General features: G+C 42.4%; 1 protein-coding gene across 4 annotated transcripts in view; it reads right to left on the bottom strand.

The window, feature by feature from the left end:
- The window catches only part of LOC311046641 (kinesin-like protein KIF21A), a 70168-nt gene that overhangs the window by 29125 nt on the left and 13480 nt on the right, over nt 1-27563 (bottom strand). For all 4 annotated transcript variants that reach the window (XM_084059096.1, XM_084059098.1, XM_084059099.1 and 1 more), the window contains exons 2-9: nt 14009-14231; nt 9322-9504; nt 5915-6055; nt 4686-4817; nt 3608-3778; nt 2079-2194; nt 1309-1504; nt 386-575 (exon numbers count right to left, since the gene is read on the bottom strand). In XM_084059096.1, the coding sequence (XP_083915222.1) occupies nt 386-575; nt 1309-1504; nt 2079-2194; nt 3608-3778; nt 4686-4817; nt 5915-6055; nt 9322-9504; nt 14009-14231 (1352 nt within the window). The remainder of the gene's footprint in view (nt 1-385; nt 576-1308; nt 1505-2078; nt 2195-3607; nt 3779-4685; nt 4818-5914; nt 6056-9321; nt 9505-14008; nt 14232-27563) is intronic.

Below are 27563 nucleotides of genomic sequence, written 5' to 3'. Positions count from 1 at the left end.
TCAGGCTGAATTCAAGACGTATGATATATGATGTATAATGGAATTTAAGCCTTTAAGGCCTGCCTACACAGTAATATACTCATGATATCTATCCATTTGTAGCTCGGGCCCTTACAGGTCCTTTGGTCACATTTGCACACTCTTCTCACAGTTAAATTAACAATGAGGAATGTCAACACAATTGAAGATTTGTATGACTTACAGGACGTACAGCAGACATGCTGTCCCACCGTCACCCTGCTGTCCTACCTGCCTTGGATCCCATCCCTCCCTCCCACACCCTACTGTACCTGCACTGGACTTACTTTCCATTATTTCATTTGTTCTAGTTAACTATAATCCCCTGCCCTGGACACCCCCATTTCCCCCTATCACCCCACTGTACCTGCCCTGGCCAGGGCCTGGTTGGCCTGGTCACTGAGCAGCTGGGTGAGTCTGGCTCTCTGGTGGTCGATGGTCTCCTGCATGGCCTTCACCCGGACCCTGAGGTTGCTGTTCTCTGTCTGCAGCATGGAGACCTCATGGAACATGTCACTGAAGCTCTCCATGCCGTCCTCTCCCACCATGCGTTTACCCTGCAGGGACAATGATGGCAACTCTGAATGCTGCTAGCTACAAAGCTACAGTCCCCCTGAAGAAGGCAGCTCCGTCTGTACAAAACATTGGTGTGTTTTTAAAGTCTCTGTGTCCTTAATAAAGTACTGGCATTGGCAGCTACGAGTGTGCGGAGACCCTTTTATTCTTCACAAAGCTACAGTCTACCATTCATTTTCAGTGGAAGCCAGCTCCAAGAAGATACAAAGCGACACACAACATTCATAGCTGCTACAAAGCTACAAATCCAAGTTGAGCTGGCTTCAACTGTAGCTCCAAAACGACCAAGTGTTGTTAAACCATTTCCACTAAACTTCTCTCTTCACACAATTACTGCTCATAATGGTGGGAAACTAACAATTTCCGTCAACCAGTTCTGTGTTCTTTTTAACCCCAGGCTTTATATTTTCATTTATACTTTTCTTGCTCATCGGACGCATGCTTGATGTCCCCGAGTGTGTTGATCAACACTTCAACACTGGCATCGCTCAGGGACAAATATTCTGCATCGCTTTGTATCTCGTGTACAGTCGCTGCCAGTGTGAACGCATCATAAATGTATGACTTGTCGACAAGATCCGACCTACAAGCTCTCAACAAGCCAGCTTGTAGGTCGGATCTGGTCTGTAAATGACTCAGACATACATAAGTCGGAGCATTCCTCCTGCCATTTCTCCATCTCTCTCTCTCCCTCTTTCTCTGTCTCTCTCTCACCGTCTTGTACTCCATCAGTTCTATCTGTAGTCGTGCAATCTCGGTCCTGAGAACGCTGATCTGCTGGCTGGCTTTGTCCTGGTTCACCACCACCTTGTTCTTGATGTTCCTGGCCCGGTTCGCGTACTTCAGCGTGTTCAGCGTCTCCATGAAGTCGCGGTCCGACGGGCTGATGCAGGCGATCATCACGGTTTGGCTGACGGGAAGAAAGCAAGAGAAGTGAGACAGAGAAAGAGACGGGAGAGAGAGACACATATTTGACATTAACTGCTGCTTTTTGCGAATATTTTAAATATGGTTGAAAATTGCTATACTGAAACTAGAATTAGGAAAGACTGAAATAGTTAAATGGATTCCTAGAAGCCTATTGATTGAAAACCTAAGTCTTTCCTGATTGACTTTCACTGGCATCGCTCTAGAGACTGCTTACAGGATGCTGGAGTATCAAGTTACATATTTTTTTCGGAAATAGCCGATACACAGCCGATACAACCGAAAGTATTAAAATTATGACAAATAACTATAATATACAAAGAAATGAGACTTTTAACATCTGTCCTGTGAAATGTTTGTCTACGAAGCCTAAAAGCAAAACAGAAATATAATATTTCTTTTCATGTTCAATGACAAAAAACACAATCGCAAATTATTTGTGTGACAATTAATTGTCAAGTAAAATGTCATAATCGTGACAGCCCCTAAAATGGGTAATATCTTAGGGGGGGGAAAAGTATTTTGTTGCTGTCGGGCAGGAACCTCAGTCCACATACCTGTTTCCACCCAAAGAGTCCTGCAGCAGGCGGGTGAGTTTGGAATCTCTGTAAGGCACATGGGAGGATCGCTTGCTCCTGTCACCCAACGCACTGATTACATTCCCCAGAGCAAGCTGCACACACATGATGCAGGAGAGAAAGAAAATGGGTTTCAGCAAAAACACACAAATTGAGGCATTGCATACTAAAGGAGCACTTTGACGTTTTAACGCATTAAAACCGGGAAAGCATCTGTGTCATTTTAGATTTTTTTTAAATCAAATCTTTGCTTCTGGGGGTCCCTGGAACAAAATATTTTGAGATGGAGTCGGCAGCCACATTCATATCATTTTGGGGGTTCGTGACATGAAAAGGTTTGAGCACCACTGATAGCAACATAAGTTTTTCAGAAAACTGTTTGGAATCGGCCTCAGGTCTTAATGGGTTAAAACCAAATCTCCATAATGTATCTGGGTCGTCACTAGTGCTGATTATGGGATGGTACCATTTCTGTCTACTTGCTGTGTCTCAGAGGCACAGCTCAAAAACGTATCCACCAATGATGTCATCAGTGGGACTGTCAATTTGACAGCCCCTCACTCCAGAGGAACATAGCAGAGCACTTCACCGATTCTGGACAAAAGAATCTGTTTACTTGTCAGGTGGAGTTGAACATAGCATGTGAAAAAGCTTTTTAATGTTTTCTGTACTTCACGTAGAACAAGAGAGTCTGATAAACAGATTGGATAAACAAATTCTAATGTCTAAAATTGACAATGTGTACCTTTTCGTGCCATTAGTCTATTGTCATTGCAGGTACATTAGCCAGCCACTAGATGGCCCGATTGTGTAAGGAGTCGATTTTACTTCACTGACACTGTACTTACTTCAGTCGATCTTACTTCACTCACTTCACTCACGGTTGAATTACTTTCAACCTGGCAGCCCTATTTTATAGTCATGATATTGTCGTAAACAACGTCAGAAATGTCAAAAACAGAAGAAATAGGCAATCTACAAGCTCACAGCTATTGCCGTTGTACGACAAAGTATAAAGGGCTTAACCATTGTGGTAGACGTAAACAAAGAGATGTGTTTACATTGTGTGTTTTGTGCCACTGTTTACGGAAGGTGTCGTACATCAGTGTGGATGCTCACATAATTATCGTTATACTTATCGTGCTCAGTGTGAATGGCGCTTAAGACTAAGTTAAAAACTGGAGGTGAACGAGCGTTTGCGGCGGCCGCCCCCCCCCAGGCTCTGGAGCAGCCTGCCACGCCATAGCAGAGCTGCCCAGTCATAGACATTTTTAAATCTCTATTAAAAAACGATTTCTTTTCTCTGACCTTTGATTACCGGTACAGTTGAGCCTGGCACACTACACCCTTACCCTCTTTTCGTTTTGTATTGTACTCGGTTGTCTATTCTATTGCCTTGTTGTTTAGATCTGTATAGCACTTTGGTTGAAATTAAGTTTGAGAACCACTGAGCTTGTTAGTTCGACTACAAGCAGCTTCAGGCTGAAAGGGAGAGTAGAGTAGCTCACCAGTCCACAGTTGATGGAGATGCCTTCTTTGGCTCGTTCGCCCGTCGCTCCCGTCCTCTTCAACCTCTCGGATCCGGCCAGGTCCACGAAGTGGAACTTAGCCGTCAGTGTCTCAAACTCGTCCATTTCAGAGTTTCCGTTGGACACCTTCTCAACAGTCTCATCGTCTTGCTGGGTATGGGAAAGACAAAGGCAAATGTCTTTTAGAAGCATACTGTAATTTATAGGCATTTAAACATTGTTCATTCTACTGTAATACATTGATGTAGCCATAGCATTAAACATAATTGCACCTTTACAGCACATATATCACACACTAAGATATTCTCTCTTTTGCTTATTAATTAATTAAACGAGATAACTTCCATTTATGAAATATGACACCTTGGCCTACTCTATAGTCCAAGAAAAGGACTGGTAGCCAAATATTGAAAACTTGAAATTGGAATCCTGAGAGTATAAAAGGTAGTGCTAACCCTAAATAGACCAAACAATTCCATCACCTATATTTTTTATGTGAGATATTCTCAGATAATCAATATCCTACTTTCACAAATGTACACAGTAACATCTTTATTGTTCATTTATCCATTTGTAACTCCGAGACTGGTCCCGTAAGGGTCCATTTGGTTCCATTTGCACACTCTCAAGAGTTAAAAGTAACAGTATATAGACACACAGGATGGGTACACATCCCATACTGTACATGCTACATAACTGAACACTTCAATTAATTTATAGCTCTGTCTAGGGCTGGGCAGTTAACCAAAAATACATCGAAACCGATATTTAGACCGACTTAAAACCGAATAATCAAGAAGCAAGATTTTTTTAAAATACGTTTTTCTCATATCAAAGAATAAACACAACTTCGTTGTAAAATGTTGGCATACAAAAACAGCGAGTGAGTTTTGAATCTGCTATTTTCACAATTTTCCCATAATCGTTCATTAATCGTGATCGAGGAAAAGGTTTGAATCGTGATAGTGATTTGAAGTCACGTCGCCCAGCCCTAGCTTTATAACGGTCGACCACAAAGCGTGGCAAAACGACAGGTCACACAGGTGGACAGACGTACATTGTCAGAGGCACAGACGCGGACTTGGCACAGGTGGATGGTGAAGATGGCGTGGGAGCGAGAGCTCTGCACATTCATCTGGGTGCTGGCTGTGGTGCGGGACAGAGCCCCCAGCTTCAGGCACTGGATCATCTGAAACGTCAACACAAGGTGCTCCGTCACCTACAGCATAATGTACTGTAAATCTGAATCTATGTAACTATCAGTCCATTCTGTTCCTGAAATGTTTCACTGAATTACTCACACACACATACGTATCTATATTTTTTAGTTGTAGCTGTTTTCCTCAATTTTTGTCCTTGCCAATTCCCCCCCATGTACATAGTCCCTGTCACTGTCAACCGCTACTGTTGGTCTTGGTAGGGTGTAGACAAACACATGTGTCCTCTGATACACATGCAGCCACCAGTAGTGGTGGGAAAAAAGGTTCATTTCAGTGAACGGACGATTTCGTTCACGGCAATGATTTGTTCAAATGATTCGTTCACGTTCTCGTTCAGTAACGCTATTTTCTAGTGTTCAAAATGTACTCGAGTAAAAGAACAAAAGTATTGGCATCAAAATATACACTTAAAGTACCAAAAGTAAAAGTACTAACATATTTGAAAATAGCTGATCAACAAGCTCACAACGTGTCATGAGCTTGTAGATCTGCTATTTTCAAATAGCCTATGTATAGGGCTAAAGTGGTTAATGTATGTTTTATAATGTGTGTAAAACACCATCGCGGGAGTGTTTTTTTACGTCGCGAGTGAACGTAACAGTTTCAGAAAGTGAACGAGCTTGTTCACGTTCATGGCAAATGAACTAGTTCTTTTGAACGAATAGATCATGAACGACACATCACTAGTCACCAGCCGCTTCTTTTCACTTGACAGTAAGGAGTTTCACCCAGAAGGAGGAACAAGCTATACCTCCCAGTTCCGATCCCTGCTGAACAACCTGTAATAGTCACAACATTTTCCGAGGTTTCCAACAGGTACTTTCCCCCTTCGCTACCCGGACATTCAGCTTTTTGTGTTTCTTTGTGTACATTCTTGTTTTCACAGTGACACACACAGATGCGTGACACACCTACTATCTCTGCCTTGGAGGACACAGTGCGTGTGGTCACACACACACCCATAGTGTGGAATAGATGCTCACACCTACCTCTGCCTTGGAGAACACGGTGTGTTTGGCCACACCCACAGTGTAGATGCTCACACAGTGTAGATGCTCACACCTACCTCTGCCTCGGTGGACACGGTGCGCGTGGTCACACCCACAGTGTAGATGCCTCCAGAGGCATCCTCGTGGATCTTGATGTGAGATTTCTCCCCCTTATCTCTCGTCGAGTCAAATAGATCCAGCACCTCCTCGTTGTACAGCTACAGACACACACACACACACACACACACACACACACACACACACACACACACACACACACACACACACACACACACACACACACACACACACACACACACACACTGTTGAGAAGAAATGGAGTACCAACGCCCATCAAAACGAGAGGTCTAGAGGTTAACGAGAGGTCTGGTGCATCACAGAAACGGGGCACAACAGCAGACAGAAATACGATTAATTGCCTTTTTACTGCTAAGTATGAACAGTGACTAACGTTTCGATGCCTAGTACATCTTCATTAGAGTCATGATTCTGACTGATGAAGATGCACAAGGCATTGAAACATTAGCACCTTGTAACTAAAAAGGCAATTAATCATCTGAGATGCTCCAGTGCTTAATTCTTTCTGATATCTTTATTGTAATCATAAGGGCTACAATCAATTACTTTCTTGGCAATTATTCTATCAGTTATACTTAATTTGTTTTGATAAAATACAAATTTACATCAATGAATTGATTACATTGACTAGTTTGATTAACTCTTGCAGACCTAGTTATCATTCATAATAAGCTGAATTTGTAAGCTGAACATTCAATTGTAAGAAATGACAAGCCATTGTGGATGAGAAGTACTTTTTTCACGTTTATTTCTATATACCACCAGCAATGACTGGGCAGTCACTTCACCAGTGCTGAAGTGCTCCTTTAATGCTATAGCAATAAGGTCTAATAGCTCTGTGCTTTTAAAATGACAAAAATTCGGTTGTCATTTGTCAAACTGAGTAGACCATTTCTATTGTTCTAAGCTACAGGAGCTAGAGAAATAAAACATGTAAATAACATGAAGATGGATAAAAATGCAAAGCCTTCTCATGCACCATAATCTTTACTGCTAAGAGTATTTTGTGTTTTACATTATTGCATTTCAAGGCCTGAATACAAGTTTGAATATTTTATTACTCAGAAAGACATTAAAGCTATAAGGATAACACAAAAAAGTCATTTGATGGAAAGTACAAAATACTTCCGTGATAAATGAGATTGATTTGTTTACTTTATGTTTACTGTATTTGGAAACAAGTATATGGCTGCTGTATCTACTTTGGCTACTGAAACAAACATATTACATAAGAATATGTATAACATTTTTATTGTGTAAATGTCCAGAGGTTTCTGTGGCTGACAGGACGGCCTCATCAGCCTGTATCTAAAAGTTGACAGGTTCAATTCCTAGCCCATGTGTCGATCAACAGCCCATGTATCTGTCAAAATCTGTCATTCAGAAAGAGAACACTGAACTCCTACCTGAGTGCTCACACATTGGAAGTCTGCATGCATACATAACCTTAATGTCTAAACTATAGGCCAAGAAAAGTCTTTATAATACTATCAGTGTGACATAACTTAAGACTTTATCTACTTTCACACTCATATCACCAGTTGTCACGAGATGCAGAGTTTAATTCCCATGTGCAAAACCAATATTTTAAACAGCAACTGAGATTAGGATGTTAAACTCAACATTACGTGGATTTTGAAACAAAAAATGGCATGGGATTAAAAGTGATAATCCAACCCGTTTAATCTGAACGGTTACACAGTAAAATCATCTGTGTTAATTCAACTCTGACAGTGCACAAATGGAACCAAATGGACCCATAAAAGGTCCATTTGGTTCCATTTGTACACTGTCAGCTTTTTTTATCTGCTTGCCCTGAGATTGGGAGGTTGGGGTCGATTCCCAGGCCAGGTCATACCAAAGGCTATAACAATCATGGCTGGGGGATGTACATCAAGCCGCCTTACGCTACAGAAACAGGAGATAGACTCCTGCCCTATGGGCCACATGGCTTGGCAAGGCTTATACTTACAGAGCTGAAAAATTGTCAACTTGGGCGTTTGGAAGCAGGTTTTTTTAGGCGAGCACCTGCCGTTTTCAGCCGGGAAGAAGCTCTTTGGTGGGCACACAGCCTTGGTCTGTGCGATTCCCACACCTCTCATTGAGGGTCTCATGGCTCCGCCGCTGTCAGCATTGACAGCCCCCAGGCCATGCAGCTGTCTGTGTGTGCATCCCATCCCCTTTAACCCGTCCACTCCCAGACCCTGACTCGACACTTCCTAACCCCCCCCCCCTCCGACGATGACAGCTGCTGCACTTCAATTGTCAGTGGAGGCATGTTCTGCTTGATGGAGAGCCAATGTTAGAAGCTTGTTAAATAAACGGTGTCAACGACACGCAAGTCTGACCTGCACGCTGGTTGTAAACGCCCGTGGTCCCTACGGATGGCGATATAAAAAACGATGCTTTGAGCAGAGCAGAGCTGTCATTTGAAGTTCAAGAAGAGCATAACACCCCCCTATCCCCTCCTGTATACTTCTCAGTGCCTAGAACAGTGCAAGAAACCTACTTTTCGGTCATACTGACTGATGGATTCAGAAACATTTTACAAGCTAAATAAAACTTTTAAAAACAGGACTGGATATTTGAATAGTGGCTGACTACCTGCCAAAATGACCAGCAGACAGGCAGTAGTTTTGGGTAAGTCAAGGTACCGGGTGGTGCAGTGATAAAGCTGGGGGTTCGAATACAACGCGGTGGTGTATCCGGCTTTGTCGAGTGTATACGAACACTATTGGCCCGTATTTGGGGGAGGAAAGGCGGGCGGGGAGGGTGATATTTGTCACTGCATGTACTCCTACGGGCTGGGTCGGCACCAAGGGGCTAGCATCCGGCTTGTAAATTGAGGAAGTATGACAGTTTCATATGAATGGCCTGTAGTCTGTTTCACCCCTGCTACCCCTCTACACTTGATCTTATTACCTTAATTAAACATTGTAATAAATACTATATGCTTCCAGTCGCTACTTTAAAGTCTTCTTTCAATCACCATGATATGAGTTTTGGTAAATTATGGTCCCTTTTATTTAAGAATTAACTATAAAGTAGGGTTTCTACTGGCTCTACCGAGTGAGGACCCGCCCTTGCTGCGGTTTCAGCCAATAGCATTCATTTCCGTTTGCATTTCGGACCGGATATCAACCGGATATAGAAAGAAATTTGAAATCGGATACAACAGCAGTGACAGTTCTGACAACACACCCAAAAATGTGTGTGGAGGAATTAATTGGCATAACAAAAACAATTTAGATACACCTGTCCTGTATTAATAGTGAAAATAGCCAATATAAAAAACTCACAGCATGTCTGCATGCATTTGCCTTCTGGCTAGACTCCCACCCTGGTAGGTAACTACAGTAGGTGAGTAGGTTAGGTGGTTGGGTACCTCAAGGAACTGGGCGTTGATCTTGAACTCTGGTACGGGGCGTCCCTGTTCCTGGGCGGCCTGCCGGCGCTCCTCGATGCCTTTGTAGAGGTGGTGGACGGCTCTGGGGATGATACCCAGCTCCTCCTCTACGTTGTTGACGTCGAAACCCGTTCCCATGGTGTAGGTCTTCCCCGATCCCGTCTGCATGCCGAGGGGGGGAGGGAAGACTGGCACGTCAAATTTTTAATAAAATAAACATGTTCTGAAAATACGCCCACCCATCTGCCAATAGTGCTCAAATGGGTGGGCCACGAACGCTTTCAAAATGTTCAAGTGGGCCTTGATCCACAAAAGGTTGAGAACCCCTGCTTTACTTCATACGGTGTAGGGCTGCACAATACATAATTTCAGCCATTACGTTGCAATTACAGAATGATGCAATGTACTGTAGTTAATTGCACATAAACAGATTGCACTAAAACTCTATTACTTCTTGATAGAATAAATATTGCACAAAATCTTGGTTTATACAAGGATTTAAATATCACACAACTTTACTTTACTTTATTTGTTTATTTGGACAGGACAATCGTTATTAATGGACATCACAACGACGTAAATACACCGGATTTAGCAAAGATGCTAGTTTTCATCCGCAGTCCTCACACGCATTGTGACTCGGCTCCCTTTATGTTTGCAATGAGTCAAAATGCTGTTTAGGAGGACTTGAGAGAAGACAGAGTGCCTAAGAATTATTTGACTATATCTGGAGAGGTCTCACACACACACACACACACACACACACACACACACACACACACACACACACACACACACACACACACACACACACACACACACACACACACACACACACACACACACACACACACACACACACACAAAATGTGTCAGTCATTATTTAGATACTTTTGCCCATAAACCGTGAAAAACAGCAATAGCTTTGTCAGAATCCAATCTACAGAAGTCAGCTTAAAGTAAACCAAAATAGAACCAGATGGCCAATCTCAATGTACAGGAGAGAGGGAGGGGTTGCAGACATTGAAGCCAGGGGGGGGACAGATGGAAAGAGGGATGATACAGAGGTGGTGTCAGATGGAGGGAGGAGAGGACTAGGATGCATTAAGATAAGGTAGGTGGGAAAGGAAAAATAAAGGTAATGGTCAAAGATAATACAGAGGAAGCTAGAATGTGTGATAAGGCAAGGACAAGATGATAAGCCTGTAGCACTTGCCGTAGCACTTGCCCGAGCCTTGACGACCTTGCAGGCTTATGCAAAGGCTAAAATGTCATTTAGATAGCATGTTATGTAGACAGATGCTAGGTCATTTGTAGGCCTGGCATCCTATAGTCTCACTTTGAGATTCCCTGTTCATGTTTTCACTAATTATCATTATAACAGATCTATGACGCAATGATTCATATATGTGCTCTGTGTGTTGTTGTTGAGTTACTGTTGTATGTTTTGTTTTGCTCCCTTGGTTGATGTAGTTTGAATTGTCTGGTTTATTATTATTATTTTGTGGACCCCCTTGAAAATGTGATGGTTCATCTCAAGGGGTTTGCATAGTTTCAATGTACAGATTTATTTTTATTTTTATATTATACTGTTTAGACTGATGATAGGTTCTTATCCCAGGTTATTATTTCTATGCATTGGATGCATTACCTCATGTCGTTCTTGCTGACAGTAAATCACTCTGGATTAAGAGCGTCTGCTAAATGCCTAAATTGTAAATGTAAGATGATAAGGAGCAAAGGAGGACTATGTAGAGGAAAGAGCCCATGGTAGAACAGAAGTGTTGGTTCCTTGACAGTGAAGTTAACGAAGCACATGAACTCCTGCTGGACTTGAAAGGAAAATCACTACAACGTTTCCTGACAGGTTCTGTCTCTCTTTCCTAGGGGTGCAACAGTTAATCAAACTAATTGATTTAATCATCATATAAATAATTTTACTGATTTTCCAAAATAACAAAAATAGCAGATCTACAAGGCTTTATAATGATTATTGTTATAGCATTATGAGTATTTATGAATTATACAGTGTTATAAGAAGTTTATAATGCATTATAAGATAAGGGATGTATAGCAAGTGTTACCATATTTTTTTATTATAAAAAAAACCCACGCCTCTCGATTATTGTCTCCGCCAGGCCGAAGGCGTGGCAGAGACTATGCGTTGCACCCTGAACGTCTGTGAGTGTGTGTGTGTGTGTGTGTGTGTGTGTGTGTGTGTGTGTGTGTGTGTGTGTGTGTGTGTGTGTGTGTGTGTGTGTGTGTGTGTGTGTGTGTGTGTGTGTGTGTGTCTGTCTGTGAGCAGCTAATCTCCGGCACCATTGGGCAGATCGCAGCGACACTGTGCACACACACTCACTGGATGCCAGAACAGAACCTTTGCCCCCAATTTTTCACATCGGCCTGTTATAGCGCCACCAGGAGGTACATTTTTGCACAAATATTTTTTCGTATTACTCCTACAGATTTTGACCAAGCATCATGCAAATTGGTACATAGTATCTCTAAAGTCATTAAATTAAACAGATTTTTGATATTCCATCCTCATTAGCTAAGACATTTTCAAATCAGTCTCATGGTGGCGCTATAACAAGCCGATTCGCGTTTTTACCTATGACTGCACCGATCTGCATAAAACTTTGTATGCACACTCCCTAGAGGCCAAGGAAAAACCTTTCAATTGCATTTTTCTGTCTTTTATAGCGCCACCAGGAGGCCGATTTTTGCAAAAAAAAAAATTTTATATTACTCCTACAGATTTTGTCCAAACATCACGCCAATCGGTACACATTATCTCTATAGGCATGTGATCATTCAAGACGTATCTGTCTGATTCTTCATATTCCATCAACATTGCTACCCCACAATAACCTACCTGACCTGGCGGAGACCTGTGCTCCTAGGAGCATTTTTTCTAGTTCACAAATGTAATCGATAGAATAATCGCAAAAAAGATAATCAATAGTTGTGTTTATTCCACAATCCCAATACAAAGACAAGACTCTCAGGGGAAGAAGACTGCCTGCTCTTCTTTATAACAACAACACATCTGCTCTATCTGTTAGGGCTGCAACCATCCATCTAAAATAGTAAGAATGAAGACAGAACGAAAAAAGGCATATTTACCTGCAACCCATAAAAATGTTTGGGTCTACAGTATACTGTATTTATAATAGTGCCTGTAAACCACACAGGTATACAGGTCTGATCCAGGCCAAGGTTCAGCAGACTGGGGCAAACCAGCCAACTACTACCAGTGCGTGCGTCCTACAGACTAGGCCAGCGTTGAGGCCAGTGCTGATACGCGACGTTTTTGAAGAGATATGGGTCAACGTGGCATTAAAAATGTACAGCTATCTAAATAGTTTGTTAGTGTGGTGTGTGTTTAAGTCTCCCCCCCAGAAAGCCTCTATTTTCTTTACACAGAGAGTTCTATGAACCGTGCCTCCTGTGAGTGCCAGGCGGAAAGCAGCTCTGTTGTCAAGGAAACCTAGAAGGCAATGTGTGTATGTGTGTGTTTTTCTTTCTTTTTTTGGAGGGGGGGGGGGAGGCAAACTTCAATGTAATTCCCACGTGGTAGAGAGAAGTGGTGAACAAAGTACTCAACCCCAGTGCTTGAGTCAAAGTATTAGATACTCCTGGTCAAATATTAGTGAACTGCAAGTGAAAGTTGCTCTGTCAAAATATATACTTGAGTTCAAGAGCAGAATGACCACAAACTCACACCTTGGGAATATCCTTCAACATTTTATAAAGGCAGGGGAGCGACGTCGCTGTCGGGTAGTCCAAGACATTTTTCAGGAAATGAAAAAAAAATAACCTGTATTCCAATGGATCCAATGTAGTTATTATTTAGCCACAAGCTCTTGTTAATGCTTTTCATTATATAATATTTATAAAACCCGCACACACACTTGACTTAACCATTTTCAGTTTTTAAAGCGAAAATAACAGATCTACAAGCTCACAACGCATCGCAACACATTGTGAGCTTGTAGATCGGCTATTTTCACATGGCACTGTTGGACGACAAAGTAGGGCATTATTGTACAAAAACAATATATGGTTTCTGCCCGACTGCCATGATTTCTTTGCCATGAAGACAAAACAAGTGGTGAAGTTCTTGGGACAATACTTTCTGTGGGCCCCATAAGAACTGCGTGGGATTACTGCAAAACAAGACCCGTGGTGAAACTCATGATCGGACTTATTGCTTTAGCACCTACAACACCGCTGCACTCGCCAGTACGACAGTATGTCAAAGCATGAGACACGTCAACAACATATACACCGTGCATGAATAAGTACCATGTGCAGCAATACATCTATTCCGGGATAAACCCTACAGGTCACAGGGGTCGAGTTTCCGCTACTGAAATCTCTGCTACTGGGCATCTTACCCAAATGTCAACACTCTCCACTTTCTATACCTCAGTCACACACACACCCACACACATCCACACACAGAGCATGTCATGTAGTATGATGCTATGAGTATGTGGACGTGCATGTGTGTGATGTGCACACAGATGGCCAAATAAAAGAGGCTTATCCACATGCACAATTACACACACACACACATACACATCTAACCTTGGATAGTATTCCACTTTTGACATTGAGAACAGAATGTAACACTTTAATGAAAAAAGCAACATAATCTTGCCTGTCCGTAGGCGAATATGGTGGCGTTGTAACCCTCGAAGCAGCCGTCGATCAGCTTCTCGGTGCAGTGGGTGTAGATGGCGTCCTGCTGGGAGTCCATGTCGAACACATAGTCGTAGGTGAAGGCCTTGTCCTTCCCCAGGACGACCTGGGCCTCCCCGGGCATCACATACGTACAGATGTGACATCCCTCTATCTTCTCCCTGGCCAGCTGAGGACGGATCCTGCATGGGTTCAAAAACACACACATGGCAGGGTTAGAGGCCGTGTCTATACACACACAGTATTTGGGGCAGAGGTGTACAGGAGCGTGTGTGTGATCTAAAGGTCCCCGGTTCAATTCCCCTTAGCATCCGTGTGTGTGCGTGTGCGTGTGCGTGTGCGTGTGTGTGTGTGTGTGTATTACTATACTTCTGAGGGCCAAATGTCCCCACAAGTATAGTAGAATTTGAATAATAGCCACTTGGAGGACAATTTTCCTGGTCCTCACCAGAGAGTTATTTAATGGTTAAAATTGAGAGTTTTTAGGTTTAAAACTAGGAGGGGATTTAGGTTGGGGTAAGCTAGTTAGTTAGGATTAGGTATTTAGAGATTAGGTTTAGGGGTTAGGATTGGAATTACTTAAACTACCAGCACAAAAGACAGACCAAGTCTATTCTAATTCCTCTTGGGGCAGATGAATCTATCAGTCCCCCTCCAAAGTGGTAACTGCACTGTCTCATTGGAATCTTTAGTGAATTCAACTTCATTGTGGATTTTTCCCTTTAAGCCCGGCAGTGGGAGTGCTCTCCCTCCCCTGGCTCTCTGACCTAATACTGTGTCCTATTAAAAACCTCTGCTGCGTGAGTTTACGTGTGGAGTTGAGAATGGCTATGTGCATGATGTAAGTGTGTTATTTATGAATTTGTGTCTATGTTCACGTGTATCTATGTGTGTGTGTGTGTGTGTGTGTGTGTGTGTGTGTGTGTGTGTGTGTGTGTGTGTGTGTGTGTGTGTGTGTGTGTGTGTGTGTGTGTGTGTGTGTGTGTGAATCTACAGGATTAAATGTTTGTACCCTTGTGTATACTGCATCTGTAAATGTCTGTGTGTGTGTGTGTGTGTGTGTGTGTGTGTGTGTGTGTGTGTGTGTGTGTGTGTGTGTGTGTGTGTGTGTGTGTGTGTGTGTGTGTGTGTGTGTGTGTGTGAGAGAGAATCTGCAGGATTAAATGTTTGTATCTCTGTATGTGTATAATGCATCTGTGAATTTCTCTCTCTGTGTGTGTGTGTGTGTGTGTGTGTGTGTGTGTGTGTGTGTGTGTGTGTGTGTGTGTGTGTGTGTGTGTGTGTGTGTGTGTGTGTGTGTGTGTGTGTGTGTGTGTGTGTGTGTGTGTGAGAGAGAATGGGACAGAGCCATGATGCTGTATATGTCTATAATGTCCTGTGTTGCTGACCAGATGAAATCTGACCATATACACCGAAATACATCCGATGTGGATATGAGTGCCAGAATCACTGTGGTTACAGGAAAACAAAGACTGTATGACTGGGATGAAATGATGGAGTATGTAAGCTGAGACGGAAAAGAAGGAAAAATGAATGAGAAGCAAGTAGGGATGCAACGATACCAAAAGCCCATGATACGTAATATCATGATACCAAATCCACAATACGATATTTATCACCATATTTAAAATAAATACAATTATGCTCCATATTCCTTATCATGATATGCTCCGAACAGGGATGCTATGGTTCATGTGATTAATGTGATGCACTGCTTGTTTGAAGCTTTGTGCCACTTTACTTTGAGTCTGTTGGTACAGAGCTGGCAGCACTGTTTGATTAAAGCTCAGTTAGCTGCTAAGCTAAATGACAAGGCTATGTTGCTCAGCCAACAACAACAGGTTAGAATTTTAGCTAAATATTAATAACCAAGCAATCAGCGAGTCACTACAAAGTAGAGACAGGCGGTTTCACTCTCATTACTCTGCAGGTGTTCAAGCAAAACAACAGAATTTTCGTCGATAACATCATAACGACAATATTGTTCCATCCCTAGAAGCAAGCCGTCTTGCTGATGAAAAAGAAAACGGATGAACGTTGAAATCTCGTTAGAAATGCTGAAAATCAGCTGATTCATACCATCCTCCCTGCCTGCCTCCCTGTCTGTCTGATTCATACCATCCTCCCTGCCTGCCTGTCTGTCTGATGCAGCATACCATCCTTCCTGCCTGCCTGCCTGCCTGCCTGCCTGCCTGCCTGCCTGCCTGCCTGCCTGATGCATATCGTCCTCCCTGTCTGTCTGCCTGCTACTACATACCGGGAGGACCCTGCCTCTTTGCCTGTGCGTCTTACTTTCTGCAGGTTTGTCTGTGTGCGCGCGTGTGTGTGTGTGTGTGTGTGTGTGTGTGTGTGTGTGTGTGTGTGTGTGTGTGTGTGTGTGTGTGTGTGTGTGTGTGTGTGTGTGTGTGTGTGTGTGTGTGTCTTTTCCAGAGTGGATAATAAGGGCTGTATTGTGCGTCGGGGTGCAGGGGGCAGAACAATGCTGTGAGAGGGAGTACAGTGCAGCCATTGTGTCTGTCTGTGTGACACTGGATCCCACCAACCTACTGTACTGTATAGGCTCCCGCTCCGGGATGGAGGGATGAAGGATGGAAGGATGAAAGATGGAGGGGAGGAGAGCAACGTCCGTGATGACGGCTAATGTGATGGGAACTGGTACATTAACCCATTGGTTCTCAAAACTTTTTCATATCAAGGACCCCCAAATTAATATGTATTTGGCCGCGGACCCCCGTCTGAAAATAATTGTGCCAGGGACCCCCCCATACAATATTTGTGTTTTTAACATGTTTTCACATTTGATCAAGATTTTTTGAAAATAGCCGATCAACTAAATTTGCTTGAGACCCCCTGGAACCCCCTCAAGGACCCCAGGCTGCCATACACGAGTTAGAATGATTTTTAAAACGACATATTTATATGTATATCATTATTGTGCTTGGTCTGAACGGCGCTTTAGCCACGAGGGACGGCAATGCAAGACAGTCTGACAACAAGTTAAGTGAATGAGGAATAACCGTGGCACTCCTCCCTCATTAACTATTATCAAAGTGACCTTGAGAAGCCACTTCACAGCTAAAGCTTGGTGCGAGACACCGGCACACAACTAAGTATAAAGCAGAAATAACTGCTCCAGTACAGCTGCTCAGTTGCTAGTGGTACAGCTTGTGGATGTTCTAGCAGGCTAGGCCTAGCGGCCGTCCAGGTGTGTGGATGTTCTAGGCTTAAATATATGAACTTCAAGATCATCATAAACTGTTGCAGTGTCACATTTCCTCTGGCCTTTGTCGTAAGAAGCAGCTGAAGATTGCTGTACAGTTCAAGTGGGAGTAATGCTGAGCATGGCTCTGCTGTTCTGTGTGAAAAACATCGGATTTAGTTGTAAAGATGGAGCAATGCATGGTTCCCTACAGCAGTTCCCTACAGTTCCCTACAGCAGTTCTCAAACGTCAAGGACCCCCAAAATAACCAGATGTGTGTAGTTAATACAAAAATAAAAAAGATATGAGCGATATGAGCCCAGTTTTAAAAGTATAACAACGTACAGTATATGCTTTCCCAGTCTTAATAAAGGATGCATATACGGGTTAAAGTGGTTAAACTGATTTTGACGCTATATTAACCAGCTTTGCTGGGGACCCCCAGGCTGGAACCAAACCTCAAGGACATCTGGAGGGTCCCCGAACTCCAGTTTGAGAACCACTGACCTACACATCAAATCAGATGGAAAAGTGCCATGTTGACAGTAAAATGTCAATCTCGTATATGAATGTGAGCCAACCCCTGATGCAAACAATGCATAAATCCCCTCCATCACCACCGCCCCCCCCCCCCGAGTCCTCCGTGTAGCTTTTAGAATTAGAATATGCTACATGTGCATCTTACTGCTGCTTGTTTGCACTGACTGCATTGTCAGCTACTTCGCCAGCTTCTGCTCTTAAGTCAATCCAGCGGCGCATCAGCAAAATGACCAGAGAGTGTGCACAGCAATACAAAACTTAAACTTTATTGAGAGAATGCCTCCAGGGTAGAAGCTGGCAACCGACGGCCGGCAGACCGACAGTAGTGGTCCATGAAATTAATTTCTGGCCCAAAAGCAGTCTTGAGATATTATGAAAATGTGCTTATTTACAGTTTGGACATGTACGGAGATGCTGAAGATGCAGCTGAAAGAGGAAGGACAAAGAGGAGGATTAAGTGGGGGCTCCGCCTCACTGGTAGGTGAGCCAGTAGGATACAACAGCAGTAACAACACACAGTAGTGTGTAGGGAGGAATGAATTGGCATAACCCCCTTTTGGGAGAGAAAAAGGGGTAAAAAATGATTGGCTACAATAATAGGAGGGGAAAAATCTATTATCTGCTGTGTAAAAATCATAATATCCAAGAATCCCCTTTACACCACTTGCACATCCAGTGATTGTAAGACTGTAACAGAACTAATCCTTTTCCTTTGTCTTTAGTCTATTATAATGGGCTGTGTAATCCTGTCTTGGGGGTTTCATGTTCTTTCCTACAACGCACTGCATTAGCCCTTTTCCCATTAACTGTAGCCTACAGAGGCACATACTGACATTCTCAGTTAGCATAGAAGGCTACAATGGACTGTGAATTTAGGATTGAATAGCGTATTTTTGTTTTGTTTGTTTTTTACACTCTGATAAAAATATCCTTGAATGACAGTAACATTTCACCCAATCTGTGAAATGGAACCTAAATCTAATGTTATCAAATGGCGAGCACCATAAGGAAACATATTAGTCTGTGGTTGTGCTTGATTTTGTGTAAGGGGAGAGTGGAGCCAAGGTCATGTTAAGAGTTGAGCGGAGGGTAAGGGTTAAAGGTGCTGCAGAGGCCTGCTGTCGCCTTCACTTAGACACCGACCCATCCAGACACTGACACGTGTGGTCCAACATGGAAGAAAAAAACCTGACATTTAGACACCGACCGCTCTAGACACACGGACACAAACTGACCTGCAATAAGAAATGTTCATGCCACCTTCTATTTTGGATATTGCACTTCCATTGAATTATCTAGTGGTCATCTACCCATTGGGACTTGATATGTTCAATGGAAGTGCAACATCCAAAATGGCATGAGCAGGTATTCAATGTTGCACACGAAACATTAACAAATGTAACGTTGGTCTTTAACAGCTCCTTGTTTTGTTCATGAAAGTGGTTTTGAATAGCACCATGAAGCCAATTTGAGACAAAACATTTTATTTTACAGTGGCTAGACATACAGTACTTATTCCAGTCTATTAGTCTGTGCATTTAACATACGAGTTTGTAGCCACTTCAAATACACAATGTGAGTTCTATCCCTAAAACCCATAGTGTAGTAGAATAGTTGTATTGGATACAGAAAGAGTGCTGTTACATGTCAATCAATACGTTTATGTACTCGGGACTGACCCCTGCGGAATGACTTGCAGTCAATGCCTCATCGCTTGTGAATAAATCACTAATCGTTCAGTCACGCTGCCAAGACTTACCGCCACGGTGGATAATAACCATGATTTGTTCCGTGCATTTTCCACAAGATCCAAAACAAAAGAACCTGCGGCGAGCAAAAACCCCTGTTTTATCTGCACAATTTAACACTTATCCCCCTATGTGTTAGTGTCTGATCCTTGGGTGTTAAGCTCCGCAGACGATGGTGGGTGGGGGGGGGGGGGGGGGGGGGGGTTCTTTCCTAAACCAAACACACTATGGAGCCAATATGAGAATCAAACACGCCTAAACCTGTTACTGCTGCACCCCAGCCCACCACCACCGCTTCTGCTGCTGCCCCGCCCCTCTCTTATTATAGTTAACTCAAACTAACCAAATAACAAAAACTAGAATTGAAAAACTGATAACTTAATTATAATTTAGTTACCTGAAATAAATATAAAGTGTTTACAAAACTAACTAACACTAACTAAAGTCACAGAGGAAATGTCCTTTGTTTTAGTCTTTGTAAAACATCTTGAAAGCTATCAAAAAATAGCTGATGTACAAGCTCACAACGGTGTTGTGAGCTTGTAGATCTGCCATTTTTGCACATTTTCAATCTAGCCCAGACTAATCCATATTACAAAAAATAAAAATAACTAAAACTAACACGAAACTTGCAAACCCACTTTAAAGGCATAGTATGTAACTTTTCCCTGTGTTTACATAACAAAACAATAAATATATATTTTTACCCATCATATAAATATGATGGGTATATATATGACAATGGCGCTATACCAGCAGTTATCAGCCACTGAGAGTAGAGTAGTGTGGTGAATGGGGACGTTTTTGGGCAAACAAAACAAACAGTGAAAACACCTAAACACAGCGAGAGGTCATTGGGCCTGATTCAATAAGCTGGTTCTAAATAATGTGTAAATAAAGTGAATAAAGACGTGAGGAATTTCTCTGAGCAAAATCGGACGTCCAATTCACGAAAGGGTGTGTAAATCCCTGAAATGTGCGGATCACATGTGTGTGTCTTGATGAATCCGGACGGCTGCCAGCTGATCGTAAAATCACAAGCGCGTTCCCGAGAAGTTCATTTGCATTGTTCCATGCCCCATTTCACACCATAAAAGGCAACAGGAAATATCCAACTTCAACTTCACCGTGCTGAAGATGTTCAACTTCGTCTCTCGTCAAAAAATACAAATCTCGCCGGCGTCGCATCGCCTTGACAACTTGTAGCCTACATCTGTTCTGTCTGGAAGCGAGTCCCTCGATTGCACAAACAGCTGAACGTAATGCTCTCATGTGTAATGAGAATAAGAAGTTTACACAGTTTAACCCCACCACCAAATAATAAGCTAATAAACAGGGAAAGGATATTATATAAGCCTTTTCTACTGAACATTGCTCAATGCTCACCTTTACCGAAGTAAAAAGATGATGCTGTACATAATCCAGCAGGGCACACTGGCACGCTGCTATCCGATAGATTATGGACCAGAGCTTATTATTACTGAGGGGAAATTCGTCTTTGGATTAATATATCACTGGAATGGGGAATGGATCTGTTCTGGACACAGCTTTGGTCCCCATGTAAGTCTGCCTGCAAGCAGACGTGAGAAAGAGTGTGCCTCCGTAAAAAATCACTGACAAAAATGCATTGATGAATCACACTCGGAATGTGGGAAGTTTCGTAAATTCCTTTACAATCAAAATATGGGCGTAAACAGCTTAGAGAATCGGGCCCAATTTGTTTCACCACCACACTACTCCAGTGGCTGATAACTAGGGGGAAATGAGGGGTAAAAAATAAATGTATTGTTTTGTTACGTAAACACAGTTAGTTTTAAAAAGCAATACAAACTAAACTGAAATTGCAAACAAAAACGTCAAAACGAAAAGAAAAATGTAATAATAACTTTGTTAGTGCTGCCTGCTCCCTTTAGCCACGCTCACTCCATAAATCATTAAGGGAGCTGCACACACGGCCACAAGGCAGAGGTGGACAGGGGTGCGTGTGTGTGTGTGTGGGTGGGTGTGAGTGGGTGTGGGTGGGTGTGTGGGCGTGTATGAAAGAGTCATGCATGCACAAGTGCACACAATGCGTACTTGGTTCACCTAATAAGACAAACACAAATGTTTGTAGACTACTCTGTGTGTGTGTGTGTGTGTGTGTGTGTGTGTGTGTGTGTGTGTGTGTGTGTGTGTGTGTGTGTGTGTGTGTGTGTGTGTGTGTGTGTGTGTGTGTGTGATACCCTTGATTCACCTCTGTGCGTATGTGCATGCATGCATACTGTATGGTGCATGACAACTGTTTTTTTTTACCCAATCCACTGCAGAGGAAGCTAGCTGCTGTTCACGTGACATAAAAAAAAACACACACACAGACTATACAATACATTAATGTTGGGTCCAGCACAATCAATCTCTAAAAGTCAAAGCCGTGCAAAAAGCTAAATGCAAGATTGTGGTGGTCGCACGGGCACGCGCACACGCACACGCGCACACACACACACACACACACACACACACACACACACAGTAGGTGCTCATGTCTAGATTTGCTGAGACAAGCAGTGTGGCTCCCTTTGATGATGTCATCTGCCACTGGGCTCTCTACTGAAGTTAAAGCACAATGACTGTCCTTCATAGAGGAGAGAGAGGGAGAGGGGGGGAGAGGGAGGGGGGCAGAGGAAGGTGAAAGAGACAAACGGAAAGAAACAGAAAGAGAGATGGAAAATCGAGAACAAGAGGTTGAAAAAGGCAGAGAAAGACAGAGAAAGAGGTGCGTGTGTGCGTGCGTGACTGCGTGCGTGACTGCGTGCGTGCTAGTACAAAATAGAATTTAACGCACTCTTTTGTGACAATAAACTTGAAGTTTAAGTGTGTGCATGCTTACACATAAACACACATGTACTTGGCTGAGTGCCAGGTTGGGATTCATGTGTGCATGATTGCTTGTGTTTCTGTAGCCATAGTGAGGCTGAGACACACTGGGCATAAAGAACTGGTGCTTAGAGGCAATCAGCCTCGCTCACTATACAGACACTATAGGAGTCTAGGCCTGGGGCAAAAAAGTGTCTGCAAATACATTTTAGCATTTGTTTTAACCTGCTCTGTGAAGCAGTCAGGGGGGTTTGTCGTGTTTGTCAGTGTAGTTTAGAACTGGGAGAGCGCTAATGCAGTGCAATGACTAGTATATTTCATCACACAACAGTGTTCCATGCAGAAAATGGTCGATCTACAGGCTTGTATGCAACGCGTTGTAAGCTTGTAGATGGCTAGACAAGCAGCCTGGTCATACGATGGAGTAATTAAGCATAACCACACTTTTAGAAAGGTATACTAGGTTGACTTCTGAATACTTGATTATCTGATTTTCATATCAAGGACCCCCAAAATGATATGTATTAGGCCATGGACCCAGATGTGAAAAGATTTTGTGCCTGGGACCCCCAAGAGTAGAATTGGCAACATTTGCCAACATACAACGTGTCACGATACGTTGCGTATTGAGCTTGTAGATCTCATTTTGCTGGATGAAAAAACACATCCCCATCCCATCCAGGATCACCCTGGAAATGAGCATTACAGAACGCACGGAGAACATTACAAAAAAAGCAAAAAGACAATAAAGTGACGTGTAACGTGCAAACACTAACATGTTGAGGCAGTCACCGACATTCATCACATGATCTATACTACTTTATAACTCAGAGAGAGCACAAATGGAACCAAATGGACACTTACGGGTCACTATTAGACTAGAGTCTAGTCTAATAGTGACCATGATATGAGAATAGTGACCATTGAGACAATCATTCACTACTAGACTGATATACATTTATACCTCCTGTAGCGTAGCAAAAAGCCATCTCTGTGCAAGTACTGCAGCTACAGGATAATATACCGGTAGTGTGCGAGCTACAGCCTCTGCACTGCAGGGATTATAGATTGGATTGTGGTTGAAGGTGGTAGAGAGAGCTTATCACCCTAAAGTGGAAGAATTTACTCTGTGGAAACTGAAATGCTATCTGGGGTTTTGCGCAAAGTAGCTGTTAAGACTTGTGGTGAATGTGCATTGTGAGGCTCCTAACTCCTCAGTAGTACCTACTGTTAACAGTAGTCAGACAGTAAAACATGGCATCTGTACAAGAATATCGTCTGTCGGGTGGAACCCTCATACAGTATATCCAAAACTGTTACTTTTCAGGATTCAAATGAAAAATTATCAAAAGTAGCAGATCTACAAGCTCAAAACCAGCTTGTAGATCTGCTACTATTTGTGTGTGACGCCGTAGTATGATCAAGTAGGGCATTTAAAATATGGAGATAAGAGGTTTCTGCCAGACAGCAACGATATACAAATTCATATCCATGGATGTTCACCATGTTCTTTAATGAAAATAAAAGGGTCTCTCTTTATGACGGTATGAGGAAATGAGGAAAGAGGGTTGCCATGGGGACGGTAATGGAAGAGGGAATTAATAATCCGATCTCGGCAGCAGGATATCAGTGTGACGAGGCTTTCTGTGAACCACATTAAGAGACAGACATGACTGGAACCCACTGACTCCATGAAGAGGATAATTCACTGTTGTGACGCACAACAAAGTATGTAATATCATTAGCCCGGAGGCTAATTACAATGACTAATTACTGTCCATCCATGTGCATCTACCTACCAATCTATCCTCCGCTGATAACCCATCTAAATGTCACCAAATTATATACAGTGAGTGTACAGTAGTAAAGATTTTCCAAAAATAGCAGAAATAGCAGATCTACAAGCTTGTAGATCAGCTATTTCCGCTATATATGTTTTTTTTTGTATAAAAATATAATAAATGTGTCAGTAATTTGTTTTATTTTAGTTTTTTAGTTTAATGTTTAAGTTATTTGTCATATATCTGCCCTGTGCAATTTGTGATTATGAAGCCTAAAAAACTAACAGAAATTGTATCATGTTCCAATGTTAAATGCCAAAAACACAATTGAATCGTTAATTGCAATTATTTCTATGACAATTAATCATAAACTTAAATTTGTAATCTTGACAGCCCTACCCCTGAGCCTGAGTCTCCTTGCTACATTGAGGAATGCCAACCATGCCAACCATGCCAACAAGGCAGGGTTAGGGGAAGTGAAGGACAAATAAATAAATGCAATTTTTAAGTGTGTAGTAGAGTAGAATTGTTAAGATTTATGTCAGAAAATTATTTGTCTCTTTATCTTCCCACCCCTTCCACATCAGGCAAATGTCTTTTACATTACAGATATTGGCCTTGTTCTTGTTAAGCACAAGGCCTGTGTAACAGCCCAAACTATACCCCCTGCCAAACTATACCAGTGGTTAAAGTACAACAGGCTAGCCCACTTTAAAGGTTCTATGACATTAATTTTCACTTTAAAAAAAGAATTGGGGGGTTTTATGACCTCAATTACACCCAAAAAAACAAATAAATTTAAAAGCTTTTATTGTATAGTTAAAAAAAAAGATGCCAACATGTTTTGACCACACAGCTGGTCTTCATCAGGGCATAATGATAGTGGAATGTATAAATACAGTACATCTCTAGCAGTGCAAGCCATGCAACAGCCAAATCAGTATGAGATAAACAATATGTATGCCTTTTCTATGCATCGCTATGACTTAAAAGTGCCCTCTTCCTTTGGAGTGGTCCCTGTCCCAGAGAAAACACAACTCACAGTCTTTCATTGTCTCCTGTACCTCGACCACTCCTAACATCAACACAAGTCATTTTGGAAACATGTATTCTGAGACACTGGGTCCTGTTCTTGGCATTGCTTTGGGAGGAAAGCATTTGTCAGAGCAGAATGTGATTACCAGTGATGTAATGTAACCGCATTTGACAATGAGGATATATATATAGTGACTTTTACAAAACTGGGTCCAGACACAAAGGTTACGCTGAGGTAAATGTAGCCAGTCACTTTATTGTTTGGTGTCCTTTGAAGATTTCTCCAAACAATGTGTAACTTGCCAGCTTTGTAAGATGTCACCACACTGTCTATATCAGTGGTTCTCAAAGTGGGGTCCGGGGGCCCCCAGGGGTCCTTGTGGAATTTCCAGGGGGTCCCCAGCCAAATTGGTTAATATACCATCAAAAAACACAACTACCTTAACCCTATATACATCAGCTATTTGAAAATAGCCGCGCCGGAAAAGTTTTTTAAACAAAACGTGTATGGGAGTCCCTGGCACAGAATATTTCCAGACGGGGGTCCGCAGACAGATGGAGGTTCGCAGTCAGATGTAGATCAGATACTTTCAATGCGCGACACCATTGTACGACCAAATATACATGATGACGCTTAAAGGGGGGTTTCCCCCAAACCCCATGTACACATAGGGTCTAACCAATCACATCTAAATCTGTCTCCTTATCTCAACCGTTCCAATATCAACAAAAGCTGTTTTGGCAACTGATTGCAAAAAAAAAAAAACCTAATGGGAAGGCTCAGTCTAATCCTAGTCTAACAGGTAAAAGCATGTCCCTCTCCAGGGAGACGCTAACAGTGTCAGGAAACCAAACCCAAACCTCTGCTCGTGCTGCCTAAAATCTTCCTGTGCAAAGAAACAAAAAGGGGTAGGAATTAATTGGACTGGTTTCTACACAAGAAAATGTCACAATGATGGATTAGAGCCTGGAAGAAATACTGTTATTAGCAGGCATCCATATGCACTGAACTCAGGAGTACACAAAGGAAAAGGTAGACAGCTTATTACTTCTTGGCTTATTATATAGCTATAACTCAAGAGTTCTATTGTAAGACCTAGGTCTAGGATTAGAGATGTGCTGATGCCATTTTTTCCGATACTTGAACTTGCAAGAATCGGGTTTTATGTTGCAGGTTGTGTTTTATGTTGTGTGCGTTGCAAATTTGTACTGCTGCTACCCTGAAAAAGAGAGATCTTGATCTCAATGAGATTTTCACCTGTATAAATAAATTGACGGTATTTTGTCTTTAATAAATAAAATACCGATCTGATACAGTGCATACATTTCTTTAATAAACTGTGCAGCCATAATTTAGTGAAACAAGACATTTAAGTGCAGTACAGTATAAAACATAATACAACATCAACTTAAAAACCAAACAAATATAGGATCCTGTATAGACGTACTCCCAAATATCATCATTATAGGCAATATTGGAGCATTGATTTCCAATACTGTTATCAGTACAACTCTACCTAGGATAACGAGTTTTAACCAGTGCTAGTACCTCAAAAAGTACCTAAACCCCCTGTCTCCTCCAGTTCCACAAAATCCTTCCTTTGAAAAAAAAAAACAGACCAGAGCAGAAAAAAACAACTAGTTTCCAAAGAGAAACATGGCATTAGGGTGAACTGGATCTTGGGCTGAAACACTATTAATAGCAGACTCCCAAATGACAGCTCCTGAAAAGCACACAAGGGAAAAGTGCTAAAAATGAGATGGGTGCATGGTGTGTCTGATATCAAGAGGCCATACAACCCATTACTTCCCCTTGGATAATTCATGGGGGTCTGTTGCCGTTTGCTCAGTTGCCATAGATGCGGACCGAGGAGGACCCACATGTAAGTTTTCTTTTGACATTTTAACAACCTCTAGGGAGGGAGAGAGACACTGTAACCACAGGCCTGCATGCATCAGCCCCACCTAACCCTTATCTGAGACCTTATTATTGGACTTAACAGCCTGAAATTGAAGCCAGACCTTGGATATGGAACATGTCTGTGAGGACGTAATGTTGCCCTGACTACAAATAAAGATAAAGCACGTCAGTAGCCGGGTGGCCTTGTTGCGATTACATTAACTGTCTAGTAACCGTCTAGATCATTGGTTCTCAAAGTGGGGTCCGGGGAGCCCCAGGTGTCCTTGGGGGGGTTCCGGGGGGTCCCCAGCAAAAGTAGTAAATATAGCATCACAATCATTTTAACCACTTTTACCTTTTATACTTTGGATATTCAAAAATAGCAGATGTACAAGCTCACAGTGCGTCACTTCGTGCCGTGCTGCGAGTTTGTATATATCTGCTATTTGTTTATTTT

Source organism: Gymnoscopelus microlampas, assembly GCF_963454915.1.
Source record: "Gymnoscopelus microlampas genome assembly, chromosome: 6".
Classification (NCBI taxonomy): Eukaryota; Metazoa; Chordata; class Actinopteri; order Myctophiformes; family Myctophidae; genus Gymnoscopelus; species Gymnoscopelus microlampas.
The sequence above is the reverse complement of the archived record's forward strand: the minus strand, read 5'-3'. Positions and strand labels throughout refer to the sequence as shown.